The 27,500-nt window shown below is 33.7% G+C and overlaps 2 protein-coding genes across 3 annotated transcripts in view; both read left to right on the forward strand.

The window, feature by feature from the left end:
- LOC136839316 (paramyosin, long form-like) overlaps positions 1-27,500 on the forward strand; it is a 127,421-nt gene that overhangs the window by 80,642 nt on the left and 19,279 nt on the right. The window lies entirely within an intron of this gene.
- On the forward strand, positions 23,767-27,302 carry LOC136839317 (myosin-9-like). The gene has a single exon (XM_067105192.1). The coding sequence runs from the start codon at positions 24,510-24,512 to the stop codon at positions 26,244-26,246; it is 1,737 nt and encodes a 578-aa protein (XP_066961293.1). The 5' UTR covers positions 23,767-24,509; the 3' UTR covers positions 26,247-27,302.

The following is a 27,500-nucleotide window of genomic DNA, read 5'->3' on the forward strand; positions in this document are numbered from 1 at the left end:
TTTTTTTTTTTAATGATGCAGTGGTTAAAGATGGAAGCGTATGTGGTCAGAGTCTTCTCATATATAATATATAACGTACCCACCTGCAGATAACAACCTAATGTTAAATGTATCAAGCACTCACAGTGGATTGCAAAGCATAATTTTCATATTAATGAAACATTACTAACATCTTTAACAATCATACGTTTAGGCTATTTGATGAATTATTTTCATAGCCATTTTCATAAGTTTTTCAGTAATTTTACGTAATTAAAAAAAGAGCGTTTAAGTTAGAGACAGTTTGGATCTCAAATATAAGTACACGAAAAAGGGCAAATTTAGTATGACCAGGTTGTCGTAGAAACCCAATAATCAAGGTACAGAAAATGGGATCTAGTTAGGTAGGAACAGAAAACGATGTGTCAAGATGTGAATATAGAAAACGAGGCAAGTATTCAGTTTAAAGGGATACTTGAAGAAGCTTTACATAGATTTTTAAATAATGCATTTTTGAAGAAACTCTATCTAGTTCTTCTCGATATAGCCTGCTGAAAATAACTGTAAGTTCAGGGCAGACATTTCGAAGTAAAGAAAATATCAGGAATTGCAAATGAAGAAATGAATGTGATGAGACAGCGAATTTGACATTTAAAAGTACCTATACATCAGTGTTAGATTTCGTTATTACCTTTCTCTCTCGTTCTTATTCATTTTCATTTTAACTGGCTGAAAATATGTTTCAGTTGGAAATTATGCTTTATTGGAAACCTTCCCTCAATATCGTTGGTTTTTAAAAATGTTTAAAGTATTTTCATTTTAAATATTTAGCAGAAATTGTTTCTTCTTTATCCATGGCTCTGAATGGTATACACTGTTCCTGTTTCGTTGAAGCACAGTGTACATGTGATTACGAAACTATATTATATATATATATATATATATATATATATATATATATATTATACATACACACATATATATATATATATATATATATATTATACATATATATGTATATATGTGTGTGCGCAGATGTGCCACATAAGTTGAAACATAAAGTATAAATCTTGTTTGGCTTCGTCTTTAGTATTTCTAAGACATCTTCAAGAGGCTCTTCTAAAGATGTCAAAGAAATATCAATGACGAAATCAAACAAGATTTATATCCCTTGTTTGATTTCTCTTTTCGGGAAATTTTTGCGCCCTTTACAGCTCCATTTCATCCACCGTTAAACTTTCCGTCTTATTCACAGCTCCCTTTGAGCCAGCGTCAGGCTCTTTCATAATTATCTAAAATTCCATATGGTCCAGTTTGAGACTTACTGCTTATTTCTAGTTTCATTTAATCAGGTGTCAGTGCATTTGTCATTCTTGCAGCACCATTTGGTCCAGTTTTATACTCTGGAGAATTTACCGGTACATTTAACCCAGACTCAATTCTATCTGATCCAGTTCCCGCTCCTTGATAAATTTTCAGTTCCATTTGATCAAGATTCACAAATGAATTTGGTATGAAATGTCCTATTGATTGCGATATAATTCCAAAAAGAGATTTAAGAAATATTTTTCATACTTAGACAAGGCCGAAAGTCTAACTTACATATAATAATTCTCTCTGAGCTAGAAACCAACCAAGAGTAGGAATTTGTATAGATTAGTATTATATATATATATATATATATATATATATATATATATATATATATATATATATGTGTGTGTGTGTGTGTGTGTGTGATCTAATTTCTATCGGTCTGAAACTTTGAAAATCTTGTGGTTCTGTCTTAGTGTGTGCACTCAAATCACACACACACATACACACACACACACATATATATATATATATATATATATATATATATATATATATATATATATATATATATGTATATAACCATATACGTATGTTGCACATACATGTGCACTACACCACATGTTTAGTGTACAAGTGCCTTAAACCAAGATTAAAGTCTGCACCCTTTGCCTAGACAACAACAGACCACTTCCTCGAACAGAACCTTTACTGTATAGCCTAAACTATTTGGAATTTCCGAGTTCCTTTAATTTTTTCTGTTAGGCTTAGCGCCGCGCGGAGCACGCTACTTTAGGTCTAACTTAACAGCGGCTAAAAAAAGCCGTAGAAACTTTTCTTTAGAGAGGAGAAATTTAATTTGCTTCTGTTTCACTTACTAATATATATGCATATACAGGTATGTATATATATATATATATATATATATATATATATATATATATATATATATATATATATATATATATATATATATATATATATATATATAAATTTCTGACCTACATTCGCCTTTTCAACTTACGTAGATTATATTTAACTTCAAAAGCCCATCAATAATAATTTATTACTCACGAAAAAAAATATATATATATATAATAAAAAATATATATATATATGCATATATATATATATATATTATTACGTGAGTAATGAATTATTATCATGGTGACATGATGGATTAGCTTATGGTAATGGCTGGCTTTGTGAATATGGCGTCACTGACATATTTGTGCCACACTTTATATATATAACCGTAATGCGCATGCCAAGTTCACCCTCGGTACCCATCGAAGCAGTGTATTCGAAATGGAACGGAATTTCTCTTTTATTTTTGCTTACTGTAAGTAAATCCTATATTCTTCCGTATGTTTTCCATGGTTGAATTCAGTTTATCTTTTTTCTGAACGTGCAGTCATCTTCTAAGCTTCTGGAAGGTAGAATAGATAATTGGTAAGGGTAATTAGATTAATGGTATGAATTTTTTGTAACCAAGAAATTTGTTAGTTGCCACTGTACAAAAAGCGTTAGAAAGGGCATAGACTTCGCAAATGATGTGGGATATATGCGTAATACTGAGATGAATGGTGTAATGTTGGTGAAGGGTTTTGAAGTACCAATGAAGAAGCATCTGTCAGTTTTAAAGCTGCGTTGAGTTATTACTTTTTTTTATTCTTCCTTGTAACATAATTTTAATTTCTTATTAAGAGAATATGTTTCTACTTGATATAAAAGAACGTATCTTAATGTATGCGAGTTTGTGAGCTAAAATACATATGCGCAAAAACACTTAACTAGCTAGATATAACAATTTTCCACAAACATAGAGAAAATAACTGTTTAACGTGGAAATCTGTACATGGAAGTTTCTTCCTAATATCTGATTCTATGGCTCGAAATCAGTCTTGATCTTGCTGCGTTGAATACAAAATACTATATAATATCGATCACAGTATCGCACTTGACATATCTTTATTGCATCTTTATGCAATATTGATATATCGAAAAGGACCTACTGATATCATATATTCTAATATGAGACATCAAGACATGTTTATCGAGAAGGTATGCTTGTGCAAGATATAGTTATCTATTTTATACGTTTTTGCATCTCAAATTACCGGTATCTTATGCAAATCAGACCTATCTATACTATATATTTATGCCAGGTAGACTTATCGCCATGTGATGCTTATGCAAAACAAACTCATCTATATCATACTCTTATGCAAGGCACCAGAGTTCTCTGTAGGCAACGATGAAAGCCATGAAACTGTCCTTTTAATCAATTTATAAGTCTGATTGCGTCTTAATTGACCAAAGCATTTGGAGACTTGCCAGCCATCAAAGCAGTTATATAATAAGCCCTTATTTTGGCTCACATTCTATTTTTTTTTCCTCGAAACGACTTGAAATAAAGAGAGAGATGAATAAATCTAGCGCGTGTAGTTACCAGAATTTCACAAATATAACTTTTATTTCTTTTAATGAGGAGAATTTTAGCTTTTCTTCTACGTAAGTGCCACCTGGTTTTATATTCAGCTTTGACTGTTTTCGGAAAGTGGATACCCGTGAATTTTATCAGGATTTCACTAATTATTTCCCATAACAGCTAGGAATATTTCATAGTTTTCGAGCTGATCGTTGCTTAAACGTGTCAAATAATGGCACATATCATTGCATTTCTGTTTTAATCCTGAAACCATTGAACTTCGGAAAAGAATACAGTAGTGAAATATGGTGTGCTAAACCCGTAGACTTGTATTCACGCCACCTTTCGCATAGTGCTTATTTCGTTGATGCAATCATTTGTTACGAGCTTATATTAATTCTAAAAATAATGATGAATCCTTACGGTATATTTCAGATGATAATAACGGTTCTTTTGATAGTAATGATCCATAGCTAATATTGCAATAGACGGTAATATAATCAGTCTAGTATATTTATATTTTTTTCTGAATAGTCAATGGGATAAAAAAAAAAAAAAATAAGACAGCCTATTTTGGGTCGTTGCCAGAATGGAGAAAGGCATAGGACTAGCATTCTCATCCCAAAATACTACTGCAGAACAGAAGGCTAACACTCTTATGGTGCCACCCCCTGAAAGGGACAATGGATGTGTGTTTTATACACATACACACATATACAAATATACATATGTAAACATATTTTTGCACTGTTGAATTTATATGCTTCAAGGTGAAAAAATTGGTCTCTAAAGAGAAAGAGAAAGATAAAGAGTATGCCAAGAATTATACGGAATGCGAAGGGGTACATGTAGGTGTAATTTCTGAGGTTGTGTAGAGTGAAGGGACAGACTAAAGCCCTCAGCTTGCCAATGGCTGCAAGATGGAAGAGAAGATACTGTCTAAAGGGACATGGGCAGATCGCGTTCATCTTTCATTGCCAAGGAGAGTTGAATACAGCAGCACAGAGAGAGAGAGAGAGAGAGAGAGAGAGAGAGAGAGAGAGAGAGAGAGAGAGAGAGAGAGAGAGAGATGACTCATTTTCATATATTTATTTACACGGATATTTACAAATTATGTGAGAGCTCACGCACCCTAAATGCATATCTAATAGCTGTTTGCTCAGAACTGGTATTCTCAAGAGGTAGAAAAAACCCATCGTATGATTCCAAAAATCTTTTCTCTTTTCCCAACTTTATTACATTTTTCTTAATTTATGCGTCTTCATCAGTCGCAACAGTATCTCCTTCTGGCTGAGAAACATTTCCCCTTTTTAAAAATAATTAACAGTAAATACATAACCAGCAGTTGGTGCAAAAATTTTTCAAACGTTAAATTTTCTCTTTGTGGGCGGTAATGCCTTTGTGAACCTTTATAATTTGAATATTCACATCTTAGAATTCCTTTCTTTTTGCGTCTTCATATAAAGATAGTATTGTTCCTCATTATTCCGATGTTAATTATCTTTATGCCTACCTATTTTTCCCATTTTCGCTGACAGTCGCTGAGATTTATTTCTTTCGTACTTATTTCGGTCTCCCAAACATTTGGGGTCGACTTATTTCCTTGTTTTAGTCAAGACTGGAGATTTTTCTTCTCTTAATTCAGCATTCCTCGACAATGCGCCATGTCTGTGCATTTATAACAATTCAGCGATGGCAAAGAGCAGGAAGATGCCAAAGAAATATCGTAGAGACTCGAATTGTATAAAAATCATCCATGTTGTTTTTATTCTTGTTGTTTTTCTTGTAGTTTTAATTTTTGGTTTGCCTTCGGGTATTATAAGACGAAAATGTAATTTTGAAAGTTAATTCAGATAATTGTTCGCTGTTGTAGCCGTATTTCGTATACTTCTTTGTTCAGGTCACACAAAGGCGTATCAGTCACTTATAATTTTATCTTTAAAATTTGTTTTCATCTCACTCCGACGAAGTTTTATTGATCAAAATAATGTTTTCCAACAAGGAGAAGAAATAACTTTCATTCAATTTACCTTGAGCATTTTAAAGAAAATGATAATTGCAAAAGACATTTTAAAATATTATGTATGTATGAATATTTTCACTTACAGAAATACTGAAAGCTATCTATACTGTTTTCGTATTTTTGTGTATTGAGTAGGAATGTGAGTGCATGTGTTCGCACTTGCACGCATGTGTGTATGCTGAACGTGAAAATAGATTTTATCTAGAGTGCCATTTTACCTCTAGATAACAGTTCTTAGCCGTCTTTCTCAAGGTACTCGTATGCCTGTGTCTGTTTTACTTCAAATCCTTATCGACATGTGTTTTTATGCTCTTTCGTAATAGACCTTTGCAATCTATACATAATTCATAGCTGCCTGAGAACTCTTATCATAAAATGACAATTTGAAGGTTAAGCAAAAGCCATAAATAACAAAACCTCTTTGATAATGACGTCATGACATATTTAATAAGAAATTATAAATATTGCAAAGGTAGCCCGACGATCGAAATCCTCTTAAGATTTCAATGTTTAGTAACTAATTATTTCTTCTTACTACTGCGGTACTGAATTCCCTCCCTGCCTTCGTTATTCTTGATTTTTACAACCTCTCTCGTTTGAGAGGAAGTTCTGTCTCTACATTCGCTGTTAAATCCCACAATTCTTCTTCATTTTTCACGTTTTCTACGGGCCTGGGCTACAAAAGACCATTAGGTTGCCCGTCCCATTTTGCCCTTTCCTCTTGAAGAAACAGTATAGAAAGACTTCATACGACATAGTTCTTGCATCACGGACTGTCTGCGGTATCTTAGACAGTGCAACGTCCTCAAAAAACGGAAACCAGAAAATAGACCGAGGGGGAAAACCCAGCGGTGTCAGAAGAAACCCTTCGTTTCATCTGTTTCAACGGACCTTTGCGTTTCTAAAACAATGCTCACGATGTGGGTGGAAAAAAAAGTTCAGGAGACGGAAAGAGACAGAACAGCTGCTAGAGAGAGAGAGAGAGAGAGAGAGAGAGAGAGAGAGAGAGAGAGAGAGAGAGAGAGAGAGAGAGAGAGAATATTTTTTTTTGTGTGGGACATTTAGCATGAGGATGCCGATCTCTTGGGAGGACTGGGTTTGGGGATGTACTGCAACTGAAGAGAAGCCAAGAAATTTTGTCTTCTCCGGACATATGTACTTTTCTGATTATACACACATACATACATATTTATATGTAGTTAGAGTGCGTATACATTATCGTGTGCACACATACGTATATACACATATATATATATATATGTGTATGTGTGTGTGCACGATAATGCACACACACCTGCACTATATATATATACCTATATATATATATATATATATATATATATATATATATATATATATATATATATATATATATTATATATAATATATTTGATGAGAGAGAGAGAGAGAGAGAGAGAGAGAGAGAGAGAGAGAGAGAGAGAGAGAGAGAGAGAGAGAGAGAGAGAGAGAGAATGCTTTCTTATGCATCTACAAAAAACATACACACACATATATACATATATACGAGTATGTGTATGTGTGTGTATACCCTGTACATATTTATACTATTTATCCCATTGAACAACTTTCAAGATTTCACTTCTGATACATATTACATTCTGAAGAGTTTTCATCTTCAAAATATCTTATCTTTAAAAGCAAGATTTAAAGTGGATGTCAGTTTATGACAAAAGTAAAGTAGAGGTCTACTTTTCACTATACAAGGGAAAATATATATTTTAATTCTATTATAATACAGATATATTAGATGCTGTTATTTCCATAACAGACAATATAGCGAAAAGCAAATTTACATTCGCGCACACATACATAATTATATACGTACGTATGTATATATATATATATATATATATATATATATATATATATATATATATATATATATATATATATATACTGTATATATATTATATATACATGTGTGTGTATGTATTCGTATGTGTGTGTATGTATAAGTGCATGTGTGTTGGTTATGAGCCCACTGCCACGTGATTTACGTGTCTAACCTCAGGGAAAATGAAACACTAAGTTTAAATCCTGACCGGTTTCGACATTATATCTGAGCCATTTTTATAGCACTGATACATAGCACGTACAGTGTAAATTTATACCGGTAACTATCAGTCATGCGAAATTTGCTTAGATATAAAGCCGAAATAGGCCACGATTTTCACCCAGTGTTTCACTTTTCCTTTAGTTAATTTTGTTATATATATATATATATATATATATATATATATATATATATATATATATATATATATATATATATACATATACATATATAGTGTGTGTGTGTATATATATATATATATATATATATATATATATATATATATATATATATATATATATATATATATATATGCATATATAATTTAAGTTGCTTGCTTCATCCTGTCTGCTCTGCAACTTTCTTGCCCTCAGCTGCCAACGGAAATATGCGACCATTTTAGCGACTATATTTTTGTCTGTCAGTTACACAGCAGAGACGTCATGGCCGCTTGATGCTTTTGAACACGAAGATAAAAGCTTTTTGTTTCTTTATAGCTATAAAGGATGCTCCGCTGAGAGCTACTGAGAGGGTAAAATGTTAAAAAAAGATAAGGAATGGGAGTGTTCTTCTGCGTTATAGCTGTTAAATGGTTCATAAATATTGGTGTTGGCAGAGCTTTCTAGGAGAGAGAGAGAGAGAGAGAGAGAGAGAGAGAGAGAGAGAGAGAGAGAGAGAGAGAGAGAGAGAGAGAGAGAGAGTCTGTTATACGAAGTCAATGACTCTCATTCTAAATGTACACGCATAAGTCATTTTGATTTTATGAAATTATCAACAGAGTCACTTGATTATTCCCATCACAACTTCTTAGAAGGTTTAATTCGAATAAAATGTTGATTTGTTTACTTTGTATTTGTGCATGCACATAAATGATACATGGATAAATGCTTATATATATATAAATGTATATATGTATATATATATATATATATATATATATATATATATATATATATATATATATATATATATATATATGAATATATATATATACTTTACATATACAGTACAGCTGATCTTTTATGTTCACACACACACATTATATATATATATATATATATATATATATATATATATATATATATATATATATATATATATATATATATATATATATATATATATATATATATATATATATATACATATACATACAGTATATATATATATATATATATATGTATAAAACAACTTAATAAATCTACATATGTAGACTATAAAATTAACCATTTGCATATCTATCTGTCTATCTACTTATCTATATATATAAATATATGTATACATACAGGTAGCTATCATGTTTAATTTCGTTCCTGACCAACGGTACGTTCAACTGAAAATTTAATAGACTACCATGTGTTTAATTGTAGGAAACTGCCGTTTCCGCGTTCTGGTATCTTGACGTAGATGGAGTAGTCATAGAGTAGCTATCCAAGGTAGAAGACGTAACTGTGTTTTTTAATCATTCCCAAGCGAACGCGTATGTTCATAATCATCAGTGGTTTCTTTTATACATATATAATCATTAATAGTTTCTTATATATATATATATATATATATATATATATATATATATATATGTGTGTGTGTGTGTGTGTATATATATATATATATATATATATATATATATATATATATATATATATATATATATATATATATATATATATATATATATATATATATATTATAAAACACGTTCACAATGATTAAAAACACAATTTCTTCTTCTACCTTGGATAGTTTTTCTATGACTACTCCATCTACGTCAAGATACGAGCTCGTGAAAACGGCAAACTTCCTACAATTAAACACATTGTAGTCTATTATATTTTCAGCTGAAAGTATCGTTGTTCGGAAACGAAATTAAATTTGACATCACACTCCCGTGGGCTGTCGCACGCAATACTTGCCTCAAGCGCTAATATATACGTACTGACTGCAAAAAAAAGAACGAAATGGCTATTTATAGAGGGTGTTTTTTGGTCTCTGAGACCAGAGGTCTTGGTGGCATGTGGCACATCTTGCTGCGTGGGAGGAGGAGAAGGAATGAGAGAATGGATGGCTGTGTAGTTCTCCGTGTTGTTATTGCTAATGCCGATTTTAAGGTGGTGTTTGTCCTTATAGTTGCCTCTTCGTTTCGGGTGTCTGTTCATTCTAATTGTAAATGTGACGACGTGGCTCTTTGAAATCCGTTCATTCCAATTGTAAATGTGGCAACGTGGCTCTTCGAAATCTGTTCATTCTAACTATAAATGTGACGACGTGGCTATTCGGAATAATTTCTACACGGTGCTTTGCTCCGATTTCTTCGTCTGCCGGAAATTTCTAGCTCCGGTCCTTTAACACGGGAATAAATAAACAAATAAATAAAAAGAGTATACCCTCACCAGGAAGGCGATAAAACAAAGTGTAAGATCTTTCTCTTTTATTCAAAGTCATTTTCTATCAAATTACATACAATAGAAAAACAAGAGTACAAAGAAGTCTTGGTTTTACCAACAACTACGACTGAAGGAGTATATAGCCTAACTATTGTATTGTATTAGAATTTAATTAAATATTAGGCAACTCGATTTAGGCAATGTTAGGTAGTTTCCTTTGACAAAAAGTTTTCGGGTTGAAAATTTCCTACGTTTTCTTACTCTTACAAGGAAACTAAAACGAAAGGCGCAAGATATATGGGAATTAATGAATTTGAATAACTAGGGTGAATTCTTGCATTTCTGTATGTATGATTCATGAAGCTGAAATACAACTGCTCAAATTTCTTTTAAAAGAAATTAGAAAGAGTAAATGGACATTTCTTTCCTTTTCAAAATAACTTTTGTATGAGCAACCAGTAAGCGTTTTGAATTCACCTCGACTTTATTTAGCTACAAATGGGGAAATATCTTAGCGATTTTATTTTTCTGTTTCTTTACTTTTGAAATCGGAAAGGTGATGGTCAGAAAAGAGAGAGACTTTAGAAAGTGAATAAGAAATTTAGGTACAGTATTAAATAAATGGGCTGTCTGTAGTTATGGTGGATTTTTCAAGAAATCACATTCAAAACATCAGAATTTTAACATCCTCAGATACGATGAAGAAAAACAAACTAGGATTGTAATACGTGAGGATAAATACTTTATAGTTTTGATGAAAATAACGAAAGAAAACATTGTAAGTAGTTAAAAAGGAATCGCGATAGTGAAGCGAAAATTTTGCAGTCTGGTGTTTACGTTGATACTCCTCACAACCTCCATGACATCAGATGACTACGTACACTGTTCACGGCTAGTGCTCTTTATCGCATATAACTACTGCAACTGATAATTATACACATTTTTCGGGAGTGAAGGCCAAGTCGAATCAAAAGCGGACAGAAATAATAGAAGCTGATTTCCAACAAGCATTATTATTGCTCTACGAAATTGATTTTTCGTGGCTGTAGTCAAGAGACTTGGCACCGAGTAATTCCAACTTCTTCAATCCCTAGTCAGGGTCGCTATTTTTTAACGGGCCTTCTCCAACTTTCACTCTTGAACGGCTCATTTCATAACTGGTTTTCGCAGATAGTTTACGGCCGTATTCCCTTCCTGACTCCAACCTTCCCCGTTTATCTTTTTTGGGCAGGCACTGAGTTGGGCTGTCTCACCTCCTCAGTGGTTGGGTACTGGTCAAGTTCCAATAATCATTACAATTTGTACCAGAGTTATATTATAGGTCACAGAAAAAGTTAGCGCGTAGTTTCTAATTTGCGAACCCTTCGGCAATCAAATCATTTCTGTTAAATCCTATCTATTTGTCGAGACTTTCCTTCTGTTCCTGCTAGAGAATGATATCAACAGAAATCCACACCAGGTGATTCTACTCTGCGTTGCATTTCTTTGAGCACGTTTGGATTAATCTGTTTACAAGTTATTTTACAGTCTTTTGGATACTACTGACCCCGAATTTGACAGAGGTGACCGGTTTTCTGCCAAGAATTTGAAGAAGATGATTAAGCATTTTGCGCAAAAAACCCTTTCTTTTATTTTTAATTTTTTCATTTGTCCTATGGTACACTGAATTAAAGTAAATAAATGTTATGTATTTATATGAGAAAAATTCATATTGTTTTGTGTTTTATAGGAGATATGAACAGAGCCAAAAATCTTCGAAAGTATTCACCCAGTTTGCTTTACACACACATATTATATATATATTTATACAATGATTAATATATATACAATGATTGGTTTGTGATTAATAGCAACAGGACGAAAAAAAGAGCAGGGAAGCAGAGGGAACAAAGTCTCAATACATTTGGAAAAAGTAACATCATTTAAACACCTTAAAATAAATCATCAGATGATAATATCTGTTGTTAAACACACATACACACACACATATATATATGTATATATTAGTCTGTGAATGTGTATGTATATATACATATATCTATGTGTGATCTAGTGTTCATGTATGCACAGTATGCTACATGTGTGGCATATACATGAAATAAAAATAAAGCAACCATATACTCTACTTTTAGTGACGATTGAATCTTAAGACGTCAGAGAGACTGATGACAAGAAAAAAAAGAAGATAAAACGAGCCTCTTATTAAAGGCAGCTTTTAACCTACTTGGAGCCCATACAAAAATGACAGTGGGCCTAAAGAATAGAAACTTTAGATGTGATACTCGTTTTTCACGAAAAAAAACCAGTTGTAGAGAGTTTTTTCTTGTAACAAAGATCGATAGCAACGTCAGACGAAATACCACGTTTAGATTTTCTATGTAAATATAATTTAATTTTATACGACCTTAATCTATGAATCTCGATGAATTGATATCCATTTACTGAAAAATATATGGGATGGCAGCTTATCTAATGTATGTTCACTAATAAAAAAGTAATTGTTCGTAAATACGGATTACTTTTGAAAGATGGAGGTCTTGGGTACATATTTGATTAACGTATATGTAGGCCTAAACTCCGTGGACTGAAAGACTGATATATTTACAGTATAATTCGAGTTTTTTTTTTTTAAGTTAGAGCTAAACATCCTAAACATTATTGAACTTGGAGAATAATTTTCCAAGCTTGCATTATTTTTATAATTTGTTGCTGCACATTTATTTTGTTCCCGTACAACATATATATATATATATATATATATATATATATATATATATATATATATATATATATATATATATATATATATATATATATAGATAGATAGATAGATAGATAGATATAATCATGAAGCTACAAATGTCGCTTAATATCAAATTCACGCTACCTCGGGAATATCGCCGATGGGGAATTATCACCGAAGGAGAATTTATAAGTGATAAATGGATTGGTACTGCCGGGTCGCGATCCTCGTCACAAATACTTATACAGCAACTCCAGTCGACGTTCTACCACTGAGCTATTAAGAATATATATATATATATATATATATATATATATATATATATATATATATATATATATGTGTGTGTGTGTGTGTGTGTGTGTGTGTGTGTGTGTGTAAATATAAGTAGATTTAAATATATATATATATATATATATATATATATATATATATATATATATATATATATGTATGTATGTATAACTGAATCACGAAAATATGGAACGTGATGAATATATATATATATATATATATATATATATATATATATATATATATATATATATATATATATATATATATATATATATATATATATAGTGCGCGTGTGTCTGTTTGCATACAGAAGTATATATGCCTTTTGGCATATATCATTGTTTCTCAATAGTACGGCTGGTAAAAGATGAGAAGGTACAAAACGCAGGTATCTTGTTTCTTTTCCTCTTCCAATCTTTCCATTCCACGACCCTGTGAAAATGTCCCGATTCAGGTGAAAAGGTACAACACTCATGTACACAGAGATGCTCAAACTAATGAATGAACTGCAAGGGAGAACAAATTCCCGGAAAGTAATTTCTTTGACTTTTGCGTTGCTGTTTCAGCTGCAAAAATAAATAAATAAATAAACGAAAGTTTGATAAACAAACAATATTTCCAAGATAACTCAACGAAAAAAATTTTTTTAATAAAATGGGTTAATCTTAAAATTAATTAATTTTTTTAATGGAAAAATTAACTTACACTGTGAAACGCCTACTTGATTTTTTCGCAAAAAGTATCGAGAGCCCAGTATTATTTTTTTTTTTTATCAGGAAGTGTTTTAATTTTAAAAACTGAATAATTCTTGTCTGAAATCAATTCACCTTCCTAAACATTGCAAAAACAATGTTCACCTTCAGTTTGTTCTCGCATTTTTTGTTTTCCCGGAAGTGGCATAATTCACTGTTACCTCGAAGAGACGTCACAACATACTTTTAAATCCTCTCCCCCCTCGGTACGAACCCCCTTCAAAGAACGTAGTAAAGACAAGGACTGGGGGAGGAGGAGGAGGAAGAGGAGGAGGAGGAGGAGGAGGAGGAGGAGTGTGCTGAAACGAAGGAGGAGCCAAAGTATTGGGCTCCGTATGTAACATTATCCAGGAGTGTGTGCCAATAGTTTTCCCCCGTTCATTCTTGTCTTACTCTCTCTCTCTCTCTCTCTCTCTCTCTCTCTCTCTCTCTCTATACTATACATTTCGTTAGAATATTCACGTTTTCATCGGTAGGCTACTCTTATCTCTAACTATTCACAATTAGTCTCTACGTCTCTGTCTCTCTCCTGCACTTCATTAGTTCATTAATTTTTTCTTGTCATTTGTGGGTTCCTGGGAATAACGCCATCTCTCTCCCATTCACACTTTTTTTGCAAAGTTAATTGACTTTTCCTCATACACAGATTACCTGCTCGTGTAAATCTCCATCCTTTAATCAACGTATTTCGGGCTAGTCAATCGTTAAACCTATCGTGGTGTTTTAGCGAATAAGTCCTGCGTGCAAAGGAAAGTAGGCAAGGATGGGCAAACAGAAAGAAAACAATAACTTACTAATGAACTTGTAACAGAAATAGAGATATCGTTCCTCTTTCTTCATTCACTGAACGATTTACATATCCATGTATTTTTGCATATCTATCTATGTATCTAGTGGTGTATATATATGTATATAAATATATATATATATATACATATATATATATATATATATATATATATATATATATATATATATATATATATATATATATATATATATATATATATATATATATATATAAACTGAATACTAAATACAACCGGTTTCTTTTTCATTAGCCAGTAAGATACGCTCACCCTCTGACAGAGCTCAGCTTTCACGGGAAATACTGAAATATCTTCTGCCTCTGAGGTGAGTTCTTTATGGCTCAGTTAACGGCAGATTTAATGGTATCTTGAAATATTTCCCCGATTTATACTCCTCTTCTTTTTCCTGCATCGTAGGAAGCGGGACGGAGTTCGGAGAGTAACATGAAGAGGTAAAGTAAACAAACGGTGCAAATGCCTGACATGAAAAAAGCTAATTATTCTGCAATTGAAGGTCTTGCGTTCGAGATTTTTTCTGCAAGACTCTTTCTAAAAAGATGTTGTTCTTTTTTAAAAAAAGAAAATGAATTTTTAGGAGGAAAGCCTAAATACGTTAAAAGGTGAAGCAGAGCTCATGAATTCAGCGTAACTGAATAAGATTGATTAATAACGGGCTTTGACTGGCGCAGTTGCTTTTCGGTTACAGATCCAATTGTACACACACACACATATATATACAGTATATATATATATATATATATATATATATATATATATATATATATATATATATGGGTGTGTGTATTAATCTGATTCCTGTAACGGGGATTGGCTTCAGAAAAAGTAAATAATACTAAAAGGTAACACACACACACACACATATATATATATATATATGTATGTATATATATATATATATATATATATATATATATATATATATATATATATATATATATATATATATATATATAATATCCGTGTGTTTGAGGGTGAGAATCTGAGTGCGTGTATGATTCTTGATGCATGCGCCCGAAAGTTTTGAGTATTAGGGGTTAAATTTTATTTACAAAGAAAACATTCTGTCTGAACTACATTTTTGTGGTCACCGTATCGAAGCCAAAAAATAAAACCTTGTAGAAGGTTCAAGGAGACTTCAAAAACCAATGATAAAAAATAGTTGTTGATTTTACTTGATATTCATGAAGACCAGTTCATAAAAATAGTTAATTTTATAACTTGACGGTTTCTTTCGTAATTTGGTGCTCTAAATCTAAGTCATTTGAAAGGCCGTGTGGGAGTTTTTCCTATGTGTGCATTTTTACTTAAGCATGTGTGCGTGTATGTAAAATATATATTCCTTTGAATATGACTTTATTTTACGTTTACTTAGCATAGAGGTATCTTACAGGAAATCGGTATTAATTCTTAAACGTAATTTTTGCTAGATTCTAACGTCGTTTTAGGATATGTAAACAGAAAAATGCGTAATACATGATAGGTCACAATTTTTATAATATGGAAACCCTGTAGTTAGCTTGCAATTGACTTACTTCCGAGTACGTTTCTCGAAATGTTCTGCGCCGCCCAGTTAAAATTCAAATTTTAATTTAAACAAAGTACACAAAAAATAGTCTATTAAGCAATCTGCAGTCTCCATCTCCCTGAGATATTTGTTTTTCATGAAAACGTCCACGACAGATATCTTATCACATATAATTAACGACTTCTATCAGAAATTTTGCATATCATAAGAAAATTTCCAGGAAAAACATTTTTGCCAAGTCATTAAGAAGTAAACAGATCGATTACAGAAATGACTGTTCATGAAAGGGTACTTAGTGCGGGCAGTACCTGTTAAAAATCAAATCTGTTCCCAAAAGCATACAGTTATGCATGCACAACTAGGCTATATGTTTCTGTTCGCACATCTGGTTATCATACAATGTTTGTGGAACACGCACACACGCATCATATATATGTTACAGTCAGATAGCGAAACCAGGGATTTCACGAACTGCCTGAAATTTCAGGCAGATAGCGAAATGAACTTAGGGACATTTGATCCCCCAGGGGCTAGTGCTAAACACGGCGAAACAGTGTAGGCAAGCCACTGTTTCGCAGTGTTTAGTACTACCCTATGGGGGATCAAAAATGTCCTAATTGCATTTATATATATATATATATATATATATACATACACACATATACATATACATTATATTTGTGTGTGTGTGTGTACTTGGTTAGATGGAGCATCAAATGGATGTCTAATGCAATGAAAACAGGTCGATATCTAAGTAAAGCGGCAGGTAAATCTTTCTAGAGATATAGTCTTGCAAATATACTATCGGTCATCACGAGTTAAAAGACAAGTAGATGAATAGTCAGAGAGGTCAGAAAAGCTTCGTAGAAATGTGCTTAAAGTGGTTTAATTATATTACAAAAAATGGGACTGAAATATATACAGACCTTAGTCAACACATAAACTGTCATAGACAATTGTACAGAATGGCTGACATTTGCATATTATGTATATATAAATATATATATATATATATATATATATATATATATATATATATATATATATATATATATATATATATATATATATATATATATATATCACTCATCATCACAAGTGAAAAACAAGAGACTGTGTAGCTACTGACCGGTTTTCTGACTTTATTTCTAAGTCATGTATACATATAAATATGAAAATTTGTCCCATACACTTGGGTATCTTCTATATCTACAAATGAAATTTGTGGCTTTATATATACTTTTCCATATATATATATATATATATATATATATATATATATATATATATATATATATATACATATATATATATATATATATATATATATATATATATATATATAGCATATATATACATATATATATATACATATATATATATATATATATATATATATATATATATATATATATATATATATATATATACATATCAGTGGAAAAGATAGATACAGTACAAAACAGCCAGAAAACCAAGATGACATCAATGACTGGTATACTGACCTCAGGGTAGAGCTCAAAAAACAGTGAAACATAAAGTGATATAATTCCCTAGACTAGAGGATGATGGGAATGGGTATATAAAGTGGGTTACGTTCTACTTAATTCCCGTGGTAGAATAGCCTTGCCTTGCTCAGCATGGCTGCGGGAGAGGTGATGGTATGCAGTGCAAGCACACTCGACAGCAATACCCAAAATAGTACTGGCAAAAGGGACGAGAGACACGACCTTGAGGTCCAGTGAGAGAAAATTTAGAGCGCCGACGTTTTGATGGCTCTGAATGCATTCGCTTCAGCTGTGTCAAGGAAAACACATATTAGCTTCCCCCCATTTTAAATTCTCATACCAAGCAAGGACGATAAACATACCTACCATATCAGAAGAAGGTTTTTGTAAATTGTAATATAACTTTCTTAGTTGCAAAAATTATACGATAGAATAACTGGTTGATTATTATAGACTGGCGTCGCGATTGGTCATGGCCGTAGAACTGTGTATTCTGTTTAGAAAATATAAAAATTTGAAAAAATTTTCCATAACTGCATTGAAATACCAGAATTTTAATTTCAAGCATATTTTGTTTTTCGAATCTCTTGGGTAACAGACTGAATAACGCTTACAGTTGAAAGTCTAAGATCTACGTATCAAATTGATATAATGCCTATAGGCCTATGTATAAACTCTTCTTATCGACATATATTCATGAGTATATATGCAGAAGTTTATATCATAGAGAGTCAATAGCATGTAGTACGATCTCCCTGGCTAAAGTGTGACCTCGGTGGCCATATCGAAAAAAAAAAAAAAAAACCCAGTCCAACACACAGTACTGTTCTGAAGTAACGAAAGACTAAGCAACACTTTGGTTCTTTTCCCTCTCGTTTGATTATTATGAGATTGCTGTTTTGCTATTTTATTGCAGTGAAATGAATCATTATTGTACAGTATATTTCGAGATGTTGGAAAGCCAACTTGATAAGAAAGATTTATTCTTTTAATTAGCCGTTAGTATACCTACACATAACTATGTATTCTCTTTTAACAAAAAAAAAGAGAAGAAAATGGCCGGAAATGCTCATTTATAACAAGTAGCAAACTTTATACAAAAGATTCCTTTTTTTAATTTATATATCCTTAATATAGGAATATCGAATACAAATTCATTAGGAAAAGTTATTCCCATTTAGAACGATCATAAATCTTAATGCATATAAGAATAAATATCTCTTTTAACAATGAAAGGCAAAAATGTTGATTAATGTTCAGCAATCAGTAATATATATATATATATATATATATATATATATATATATATATATATATATATATATAGACAGATAAATAGATAAATAAATGTATAATCTACTGGTCACTTTTTTTACTAGAACGGATGTCATTCTAATAACCATAATGCCTTCTAACTTCTCGATTTCTTCACACTTTTTATATACCTCTCTCTCTCTCTCTCTCTCTCTCTCTCTCTCTCTCTCTCTCTCTCTCTCTATATATATATATATATATATATATATATATATATATATATATATATATATATATATATATATATATATATATATATATATATATATATATATAAACAAATAAATAATTCTATGCCTTCTCTTTCAACACAGCTGATGCCCTCATGCATCCTGTTTTATGTTTAAAACAAGACAATATTAGCATAATAACAGCTTCCAGGCCTAATTACCGCCTAGCATTTTTTCAATGGCAAGCAAGAAATAGATTAACTGTAAAGACAGTAATATATTCGTTTAACAAACTGTGTTGTTTAGAATGTTTAGCTACTTTGGTATTTCCGTGAGCATTGTTTTGATAATGTGATTAGCGAGATATGATTTTTTTCCCCGCTAAGCTCTGCGTCTTGTAAGGAAACCGACGACAGAAAAGGCTAGCAAAGTCATTTCTTTCTATTCTAAGACTTTGGAACGATAATCAGAGAGAATAGATTAACAAAAACTACCATGAGAAAGTAATTTTTACTTTCAGAATAAAACTTGTCTTAAAAAAAGTACAAAATAGAAATACCTTTCGAATCAGTATTTATAGGCCTAGCGTTTGCTTGGCCAAGATTCTTTTCCTTGCTGTTACCATCCTTAGAAGCTATTTTTTCCTTAGAATGAAGATTCGATAAATTTTATCACAGGGAGCTTATTTTTATATATTCGAAATTAAGTCGTACGTAGCATAAGGTTTATATGATATAGCATCTTCCCAAATGAATGGTTTGAGGGCGTAGGTATAGCCTAGGCTACCTAACCGCATTTTTTGGTTTTACCAATCTATAAGACATATCGTTTACGAAGCAAACCCAGGATATATTACATATATAAGAAAATACAACTATTTTCTACTTTAATCGAATAATGGAAGTAGGTTTTACGATTTCCTTACATCAACACTTGTACCAAGTGTGACGTTACGGAATCCCGTTAAGGAACCGTTTGATAGAATACATTTTGTTAAGCAACTCCAGCGCTGCCTTTACTTGTCTAAAACTGAAGCACTTGATGGCACAGATAGTATCCTATAGGCCTACCTGCTACAAAGAATTCTCAATGACTGACAAATGTACACCAGGTGTCACAGTAACATGTTTAAAAGGCGAGACTTGTTGACACAACCAGTTACCTACAGACCTATAAGCCTAGTTACTACCAAGCATTTTCAAAAACAAGCAAGGCCTTTTGATACTTTATATTATATTTCCAATATAAGATTAATGATGTTCTGATGTCAAAACTGAAATCGCTACTGCACTTTTATGCCACAATAAAATGCAGAAAATATAAGACATGTTAACAGAAAAAGCGTATCTCTATCTACTGCTAACGAAGACATTGTGATCTGACGAGCAGAAATTTATGGGTATATAGTATTCGCTAAGCTTTGCTTACCTGTAAAATATGATTCCACCTTCTCATGAGGAATTCATGTGCCCATTTCTGCCATTATAAGCTACGCAGCGTACCACTATGTAGATAATCAACAAACAAAAAAAGTCACAGAACACACTTTACACACCACAAATTCCCGCGGTTCCCGGGTAACTGAGGCTGCAAGCAGCGCCGCCCTTGTGGCCGTTCACCAAACTAAGTTGTACCAGCAATGTCCAGCATACAGATATAATCTCCAGTTATTGTTGACCATTGATGGTTTAAATGTATAAACACAGAAGCAAGTACGTAAGTGTATTTATTTACACATGCTTTTTCGTCAAAATGTTATCTTCTCGCCCCGCCCCCATTTTTTAAAAAACTATTCCATAAGAAAACTAACCTCACTTTGCATTTTAACGTTAACACTGATGAGGAACACCGTTCAGGTGTTCGAAAGTCTTTGGTTCATTTTACATAGTAATATATTTACTGTATAATTGTGGATTTTTATTACTCAGATTGTTTTTCACGAAATTGTGAATCTATTATTATTATTATTATTATTATTATTATTATTATTATTATTATTATTATTATTATTTTATGACCCTGTCCTACAACTGTTACCTAACAGTCATTGCTGGTTCCTGGAACATTTACGAACATAATTCCTCTTCCGAATTTCAATCCCTGCATTCCGAATCCGATTGAGACCAACAATATGTGATCTACCGATAAGCACGGTACAATTCTTGTCTAATCTACAGTAGCTCTCTGAAGCTGTGTTGGTAGATTTTTTTGGACATACAGTACTTCATCAAGCATGATTTATAAACGATCAAAGCATTGCGACTTTATTTCCTGTTGAATGATTGCGTCAGTAATAATTTAAATGCTGGAGGATGTTCCTGATGCGAAATATCACATAGAAAATTACAAAGAATGTCAGACTGGCGCAAATCTACCTATACTTCATGAAAATAGTTTTCCGAACCCAAAAGAAAGTTCATGCTGATCTCGCTGAAGAGCTTGCTACGGTAAACTGGGTGACGGACTGTTCAGCTTGAATGAAGTACCAAGAATTTGTGGGAAATTGGCAATACCTTAGGCAATACTTATTATCATTGCGTTTCAATCCAGTTTCATGAAATTTTGATATTTTTTCATGCTGTACGTGGTAAGCCCTAAGAGTTCATTTTAGTAATATGAAAGATTTTTTCCTGCAGATAATTTGCATAGTAAACTATAGCGAGACGTCAGTTTGTAGGCAGAATTTGGATTAGTTCTAACATTATAATATTTTACTATTATATATATATATATATATATATATATATATATATATATATATATATACTGATATATATATACACACACATATATATATATATACAGTATATATAAATGCATGTACGTATCAATAAATACATACATACACACACATATATATTATATAAATGCATGTAAGTATATATATATATATATATATATATATATATATATATATATATATATATATATATATATATATAAATAAATAATAATTTTATACGCATGATGGAAATAGAATCCAAATACGAAAATATTTGAAGATGTCTGTACAATAATTACGTGAAAACGTTTAGGAAGTAGTCTTTTATTTCATTCTTTTTTTTTTTGTATATTCAGCTTTTTATATATATATATATATATATATATATATATATATATATATATATATATATATATATATATATATATATATATATATATATATATATATATATATATATATTATATATATATATATATATATATATATATATATATATATATATATCTATAAATATATATATATATATATATATATATATATATATATATATATATATATACACACACACATCTCACGAGTGACTATGGAAGCCAAGGATGAGGTTGAAATGTGTGAAGGGACTGTTGAGCCAACTCTCATCTAGGGAAGTGAAGCTTGGATGTTAATGCGGAAGGGAAAAAGAAGGTAGAAGCTGCAGAGATGAATTGTTTACAATATATACACACACTCATATATATATGTATAACATGCGTGTGTGTGTATGCATGTATATATATAAATTTATATATGCTTTCATGCTTACAAACATACATTCATAACAGTGCAATCTACTGAGAATTCTTAAAATTATCATCAAAACGGTCAAAGCGACAGTCCTTCAGTTAAAATGATAGAATTTTATAATGTATAACTGTGTTGCGTCGCAGCGCTATCAGATGGTAGTCAACTAAGATTTCCTACATAAAGAAACCGAATTTTCATTATCATTATCATTCAAAAGACCAGTGTTTTTTTTTATAGAATGGGAATTGGATATATATCAGTTGTAAAGAATGGATATGCTTTCCATTTATATTACACCCGTAAACACTACATTTTAAGTTAAGATATATTAGCAACTTTTAATGTAATTTTCAGTCCTTGTGCCTACAGAGGAATGTAAAATTACAGATCCATAATCTATTTAGCTTGCGCAGACATATATAACATGCACATACATACATTGCAGGGTTTTTTGTATATATATGTTATGTATATATATATATATATATATATATATATATATATATATATATATATATATATATATATATATATATATATATGTATATACAGTATATATATATATAGAGAGAGAGAGAGAGAGAGTAATAAATGTTTGTGTCACTTTCATCATGGCATATTAAGAGAAACACGAACCTAAATAATCAATTAAGATTGCATTTATATCTCTGTCTCAGGCAGATGACATTAACTGTATCTTATGATGTTAATAACGACGAAATTAAGGACAGTATTATGTTTTGGGAGAAGTGCCACCGTTGTTAGGAACAACATGAAAGAGTATTTTTCCCAGAGTGCCAGTTGGTCTATAAATAATAACATAAATACCGTCTCCATCCCAGGGGATGAAGCAATCATAACGTGACGTCAGGCATGGGTGAGGAATGAGGGGGTGATGGAGAAGAGCCAGACCGCTCGTTTTTGGTATCATTTCTTTACCTCCCCTTTGAACGTCTTCTTTCACCCATAGTCCCATTGGTTCCCCTCTTCCCTTTGCTCCTCCCTTGTCATTTCGCCCCCTTTTTATCCCTTTGAGGAAGAAGGGGCTGTGTCCCGTCTCTTCCTGTCGGAATTTCTTTGAAGCGAGGGAGGACAGGGCTTTCGGGAAGATGACTTTATTTCCATTGGTCAGTGACGGTCAAGCCCCTCCCCAGTCCACACCCCACCCCTGCGTGTGTACACCCCCGCTTTGAGTTTTGGCACTTATGCGACGAGGAGGCGGGGGTGGCTATGCTCAAAGGCTTCGCTTGTCAGGAGCCCCCGACCCCTTTTCCTCCTCCTCCTCCTCCTCTGCCTTCTTCACCATCCTTTCCCTGCCAAGAATAAAACCCCCCACCCACAACCACTGACCACTTTGCCCTGTGATCATAACCTACCAAGAGCCGCCTGAGTTCAGAGGGTGGCGGTGTGGGAGGTGAAACGACGACGACGACGCTGCGACCAGAGAAGCGGAGAGAGACATAGACCGAGTGGTGCTTGTTCGGAGAGTCTATCTCCCTGAGGTGGCCCAAACCAACGACGGTGGTAATCCCGAAGGAGGTTACCACCGAAAAATTGAAACACGTGTGGCTGGCTGTGCTTAAAGTCCCTCCCTCAGAGGCCCGTGATTGGCTAAGAGTTGTCCCATATTTGGCTTGTGTCCTCTTAAATCGCGAAGATGTGCGATTACCCGGATGCAGAGGGAAATACGGGAGATTTTCTCGGCATTGAGAAGTCGCCAGCAGACGGCGAGAAGGTGTCGGGGACGGTAGAACAGCAGTTGGAGCGCCTGAACCAAAAGGACTATCTCGCGAGGAAAAGGCGCCACAGGTCCTTTTGGAGGAGGCCACCCACTTACGTTTACCCCGATAATTTCGGTTTCGGGGTCAATACTTACCAGTCTATGATAGATTATCTAGACGCCAAAGATCACGGTGGAATAGCTAATCGCGAAGACGTCCATCTGCCGCTTCTCGAGGAGCGGTGCATGAGAAGGTACGCGTCGTACAATCCGTTCAGGTGGTACGACAACACTGACATTGACAAGTACATCGAGAAGGGAGAAAAAATCCGCACCCAAATCCGTCAAAACGACGCCGTGGGAATAAGTAACGTGCTGAGGAGAACACATACGAATTGGTCTATGACAAGGAAGTGGGTGCAATTAGTGAAGGATTCGCTGAGCACTAAGTATCGCAGAGAGCACAAGGGATTCGAAGAGGAGGAACCGTTCTACCGTCCAGTGACACCTGTCAAAATCCTTGACATCAGGAACAGCACGCCCGACCTTCTTGGCCTAACGTCTCTTAGCAATAAGTCCGTCTTATTTGACCAACTTCAGGCAGAGTTCAACAGCGTTATTAAAAGCCTCGCCCAAAGCAGGATGGAATACGATAACGAAATGGAGAAGAGGCAGCAGCGCCTCCAGTTGCTTGATAACAAATTCGAGGAGACCATCGACCGCATGTACGAACAGGTACAGCGCATCAACAGCAAGGCCGACCTGTATGCAAGCGTAGCCAAAGACCCACGCGAAATCGAAATTGATACAAAAGGCTTGGTGCTTCGCAATCAAATCCGTAGACAGGAGGAAATGCGTAACCTTCTGGAATGCGTCGACGAACTCACGGAAATGAATAGTGCCAGAAATCAGCTGCGCCAAAGTCTGCGCAATCTCGACAGCGAGACACGTGGTCTCAGCGGTAGGATCGACGACATGAGAGAACAGCACATTCAGGAGGACGACGCTGTCGCTGAAGATCTCGCCAGGATGGACAGGTTGGACAGGATGGACTTCCATGAAGTTAGAGACATCGACAATACCTTTGACTATGACCACCTCATGGCCATGGTGAACGCCCGCAAGAAGGAGGCCCACGCCAGAGCGCTTGCGAGGAAGAGGGACGAAGAAGAGGAAATTGAAGAAATCAAGAGCTGCAGGAAGCCCAAGCACGCTCTCATCTGGACTAAGCATGACCGTGTCACCACCAGGCCCAAGCAGCCTCTCCTTCGGGATGAAGTTATGTCCGATACTTTGGCCAACGTCTTGAACAAGGCATCCTTGATGGCAAGCGGCACTAGCGAAAGCAGAAGGATTAACAGCCGCGCCCGTTTCATCAACGTCTTCAAGCCCAGGCCCGACACCGCCGACAGAGAACTCATCGTGCCCCCTTCAAGGACCGAACTCAACATTGACTTCATGGCCAAGACTCTGGCCCAAAAGGGAAAGTGTCTCCGTCGATATGACATTGACCAAGAAGTCGACACGCCGAAGTCCGGACTCAACACCAATGCCCGCAAGAATTATTGCGAGAAGGGCATTATCAAGCGCCGTGAGGAGTATCCTTCCCTGAGCAACCGCGTGCGGTATGCAAACATCCGATCAAGGGCAAGAATCACTCTTCTAGGATATTAGTTAACCAAGTCACTCTTCCTATCCGTTAAATTCCGGCCAGCTTAAAAAAAAAAAAAGAGAAATCAATAAAAAAAGAGGAAATAGGCCAATCATCATCATCCAACCTCTTTCTCCTTGACCACCTTGCTACAAGAAAAAAAGGTATTCTTAACGACAAAGAGCTAAAACGACCACAGGGGAATATTTCACGTCTCTCCACATCGCACGTCAGAAGAAAAAGCCACCCTCTAGTAAAAATAACTAACTTCCAGCGTAACCTCACTTGAGGTGAGGTGACCATCACAATCCCTTTCCCAGAAGAAAGGAGTCTCTTCATCCAGTCATGAAGAGTCGTAATCATCTTTTGGATAAATTCTGTCTCATCTTTCCAAGAAATCTTTTATTATCAGCAAACTTTCCATCACCAAACATCAAGAGGATAATGAGAGTTCCCAAAACCTCATCGAATTCCATACAAATGTCATACGGTGAAAAAGTGCTCTTTATCCAGCGGCTGAATGTGTGTGTGTGTGTGTGTGTGTGTGTGTGTGCGTCTGTATCTCCATGACTTTCCTCCTTCAAGATATGAATAGTGACCATAGTTCTAAATTCGTGATCATCGTCATGATTTGTGTGACCAAGTGTGCTTGGGATCATCATTCATTGACTAGTTTCCCTGTTTGGAAAGAAATAAATGTTTTATTTATTTACGCTTCACATTGCGTTCGGTCTAAACGAACGCATCGTGAATCTCACAGAAAACGAAAAATGCAAACGAACAATATCTAAGTATTGAAACGAACCGCATATATTGATAAGAGGACTCATTCAACTACGAAGCCGTAATGTTAAGTTCTTTCTAAGGTTAATCTCGCAGACTCTTTATTTTGGTTTCAGTTTTATTGTGCCAGTGGACTGTCTATCAGAAGGCAACTCAGCAGTTACTGCACTATCTGCAATTTATTGTTTTATTTCTTCACATGTCCATGAATATTCGTTTTCTCTCTTTGTGTAATTAGTTTCTGTCTAAAGTGTCTTTTTTTTCTGTCTTGAATACAATAAAGGGTACAAAAAGTACTGTGAATTTTGTCTGACTCATAGAGAGCCTGAAAAAACTAAGATGTAGGAAAAGAATCTGATGAAAAAGACGGAAAATAAGAAGAAGAAGAAGAATCAGTGGTGTAAGAATAGATCGCCCAACAGCCATGCCATGTCTTAAAAAGGAAACACTGAGATGATCTTGTTCTGTGTTTTTCCTGTCCCTCTATTGCTCTT

Source organism: Macrobrachium rosenbergii, chromosome 6 (genome assembly GCF_040412425.1).
Source record: "Macrobrachium rosenbergii isolate ZJJX-2024 chromosome 6, ASM4041242v1, whole genome shotgun sequence".
In the NCBI taxonomy this organism is placed as follows: Eukaryota; Metazoa; Arthropoda; class Malacostraca; order Decapoda; family Palaemonidae; genus Macrobrachium; species Macrobrachium rosenbergii.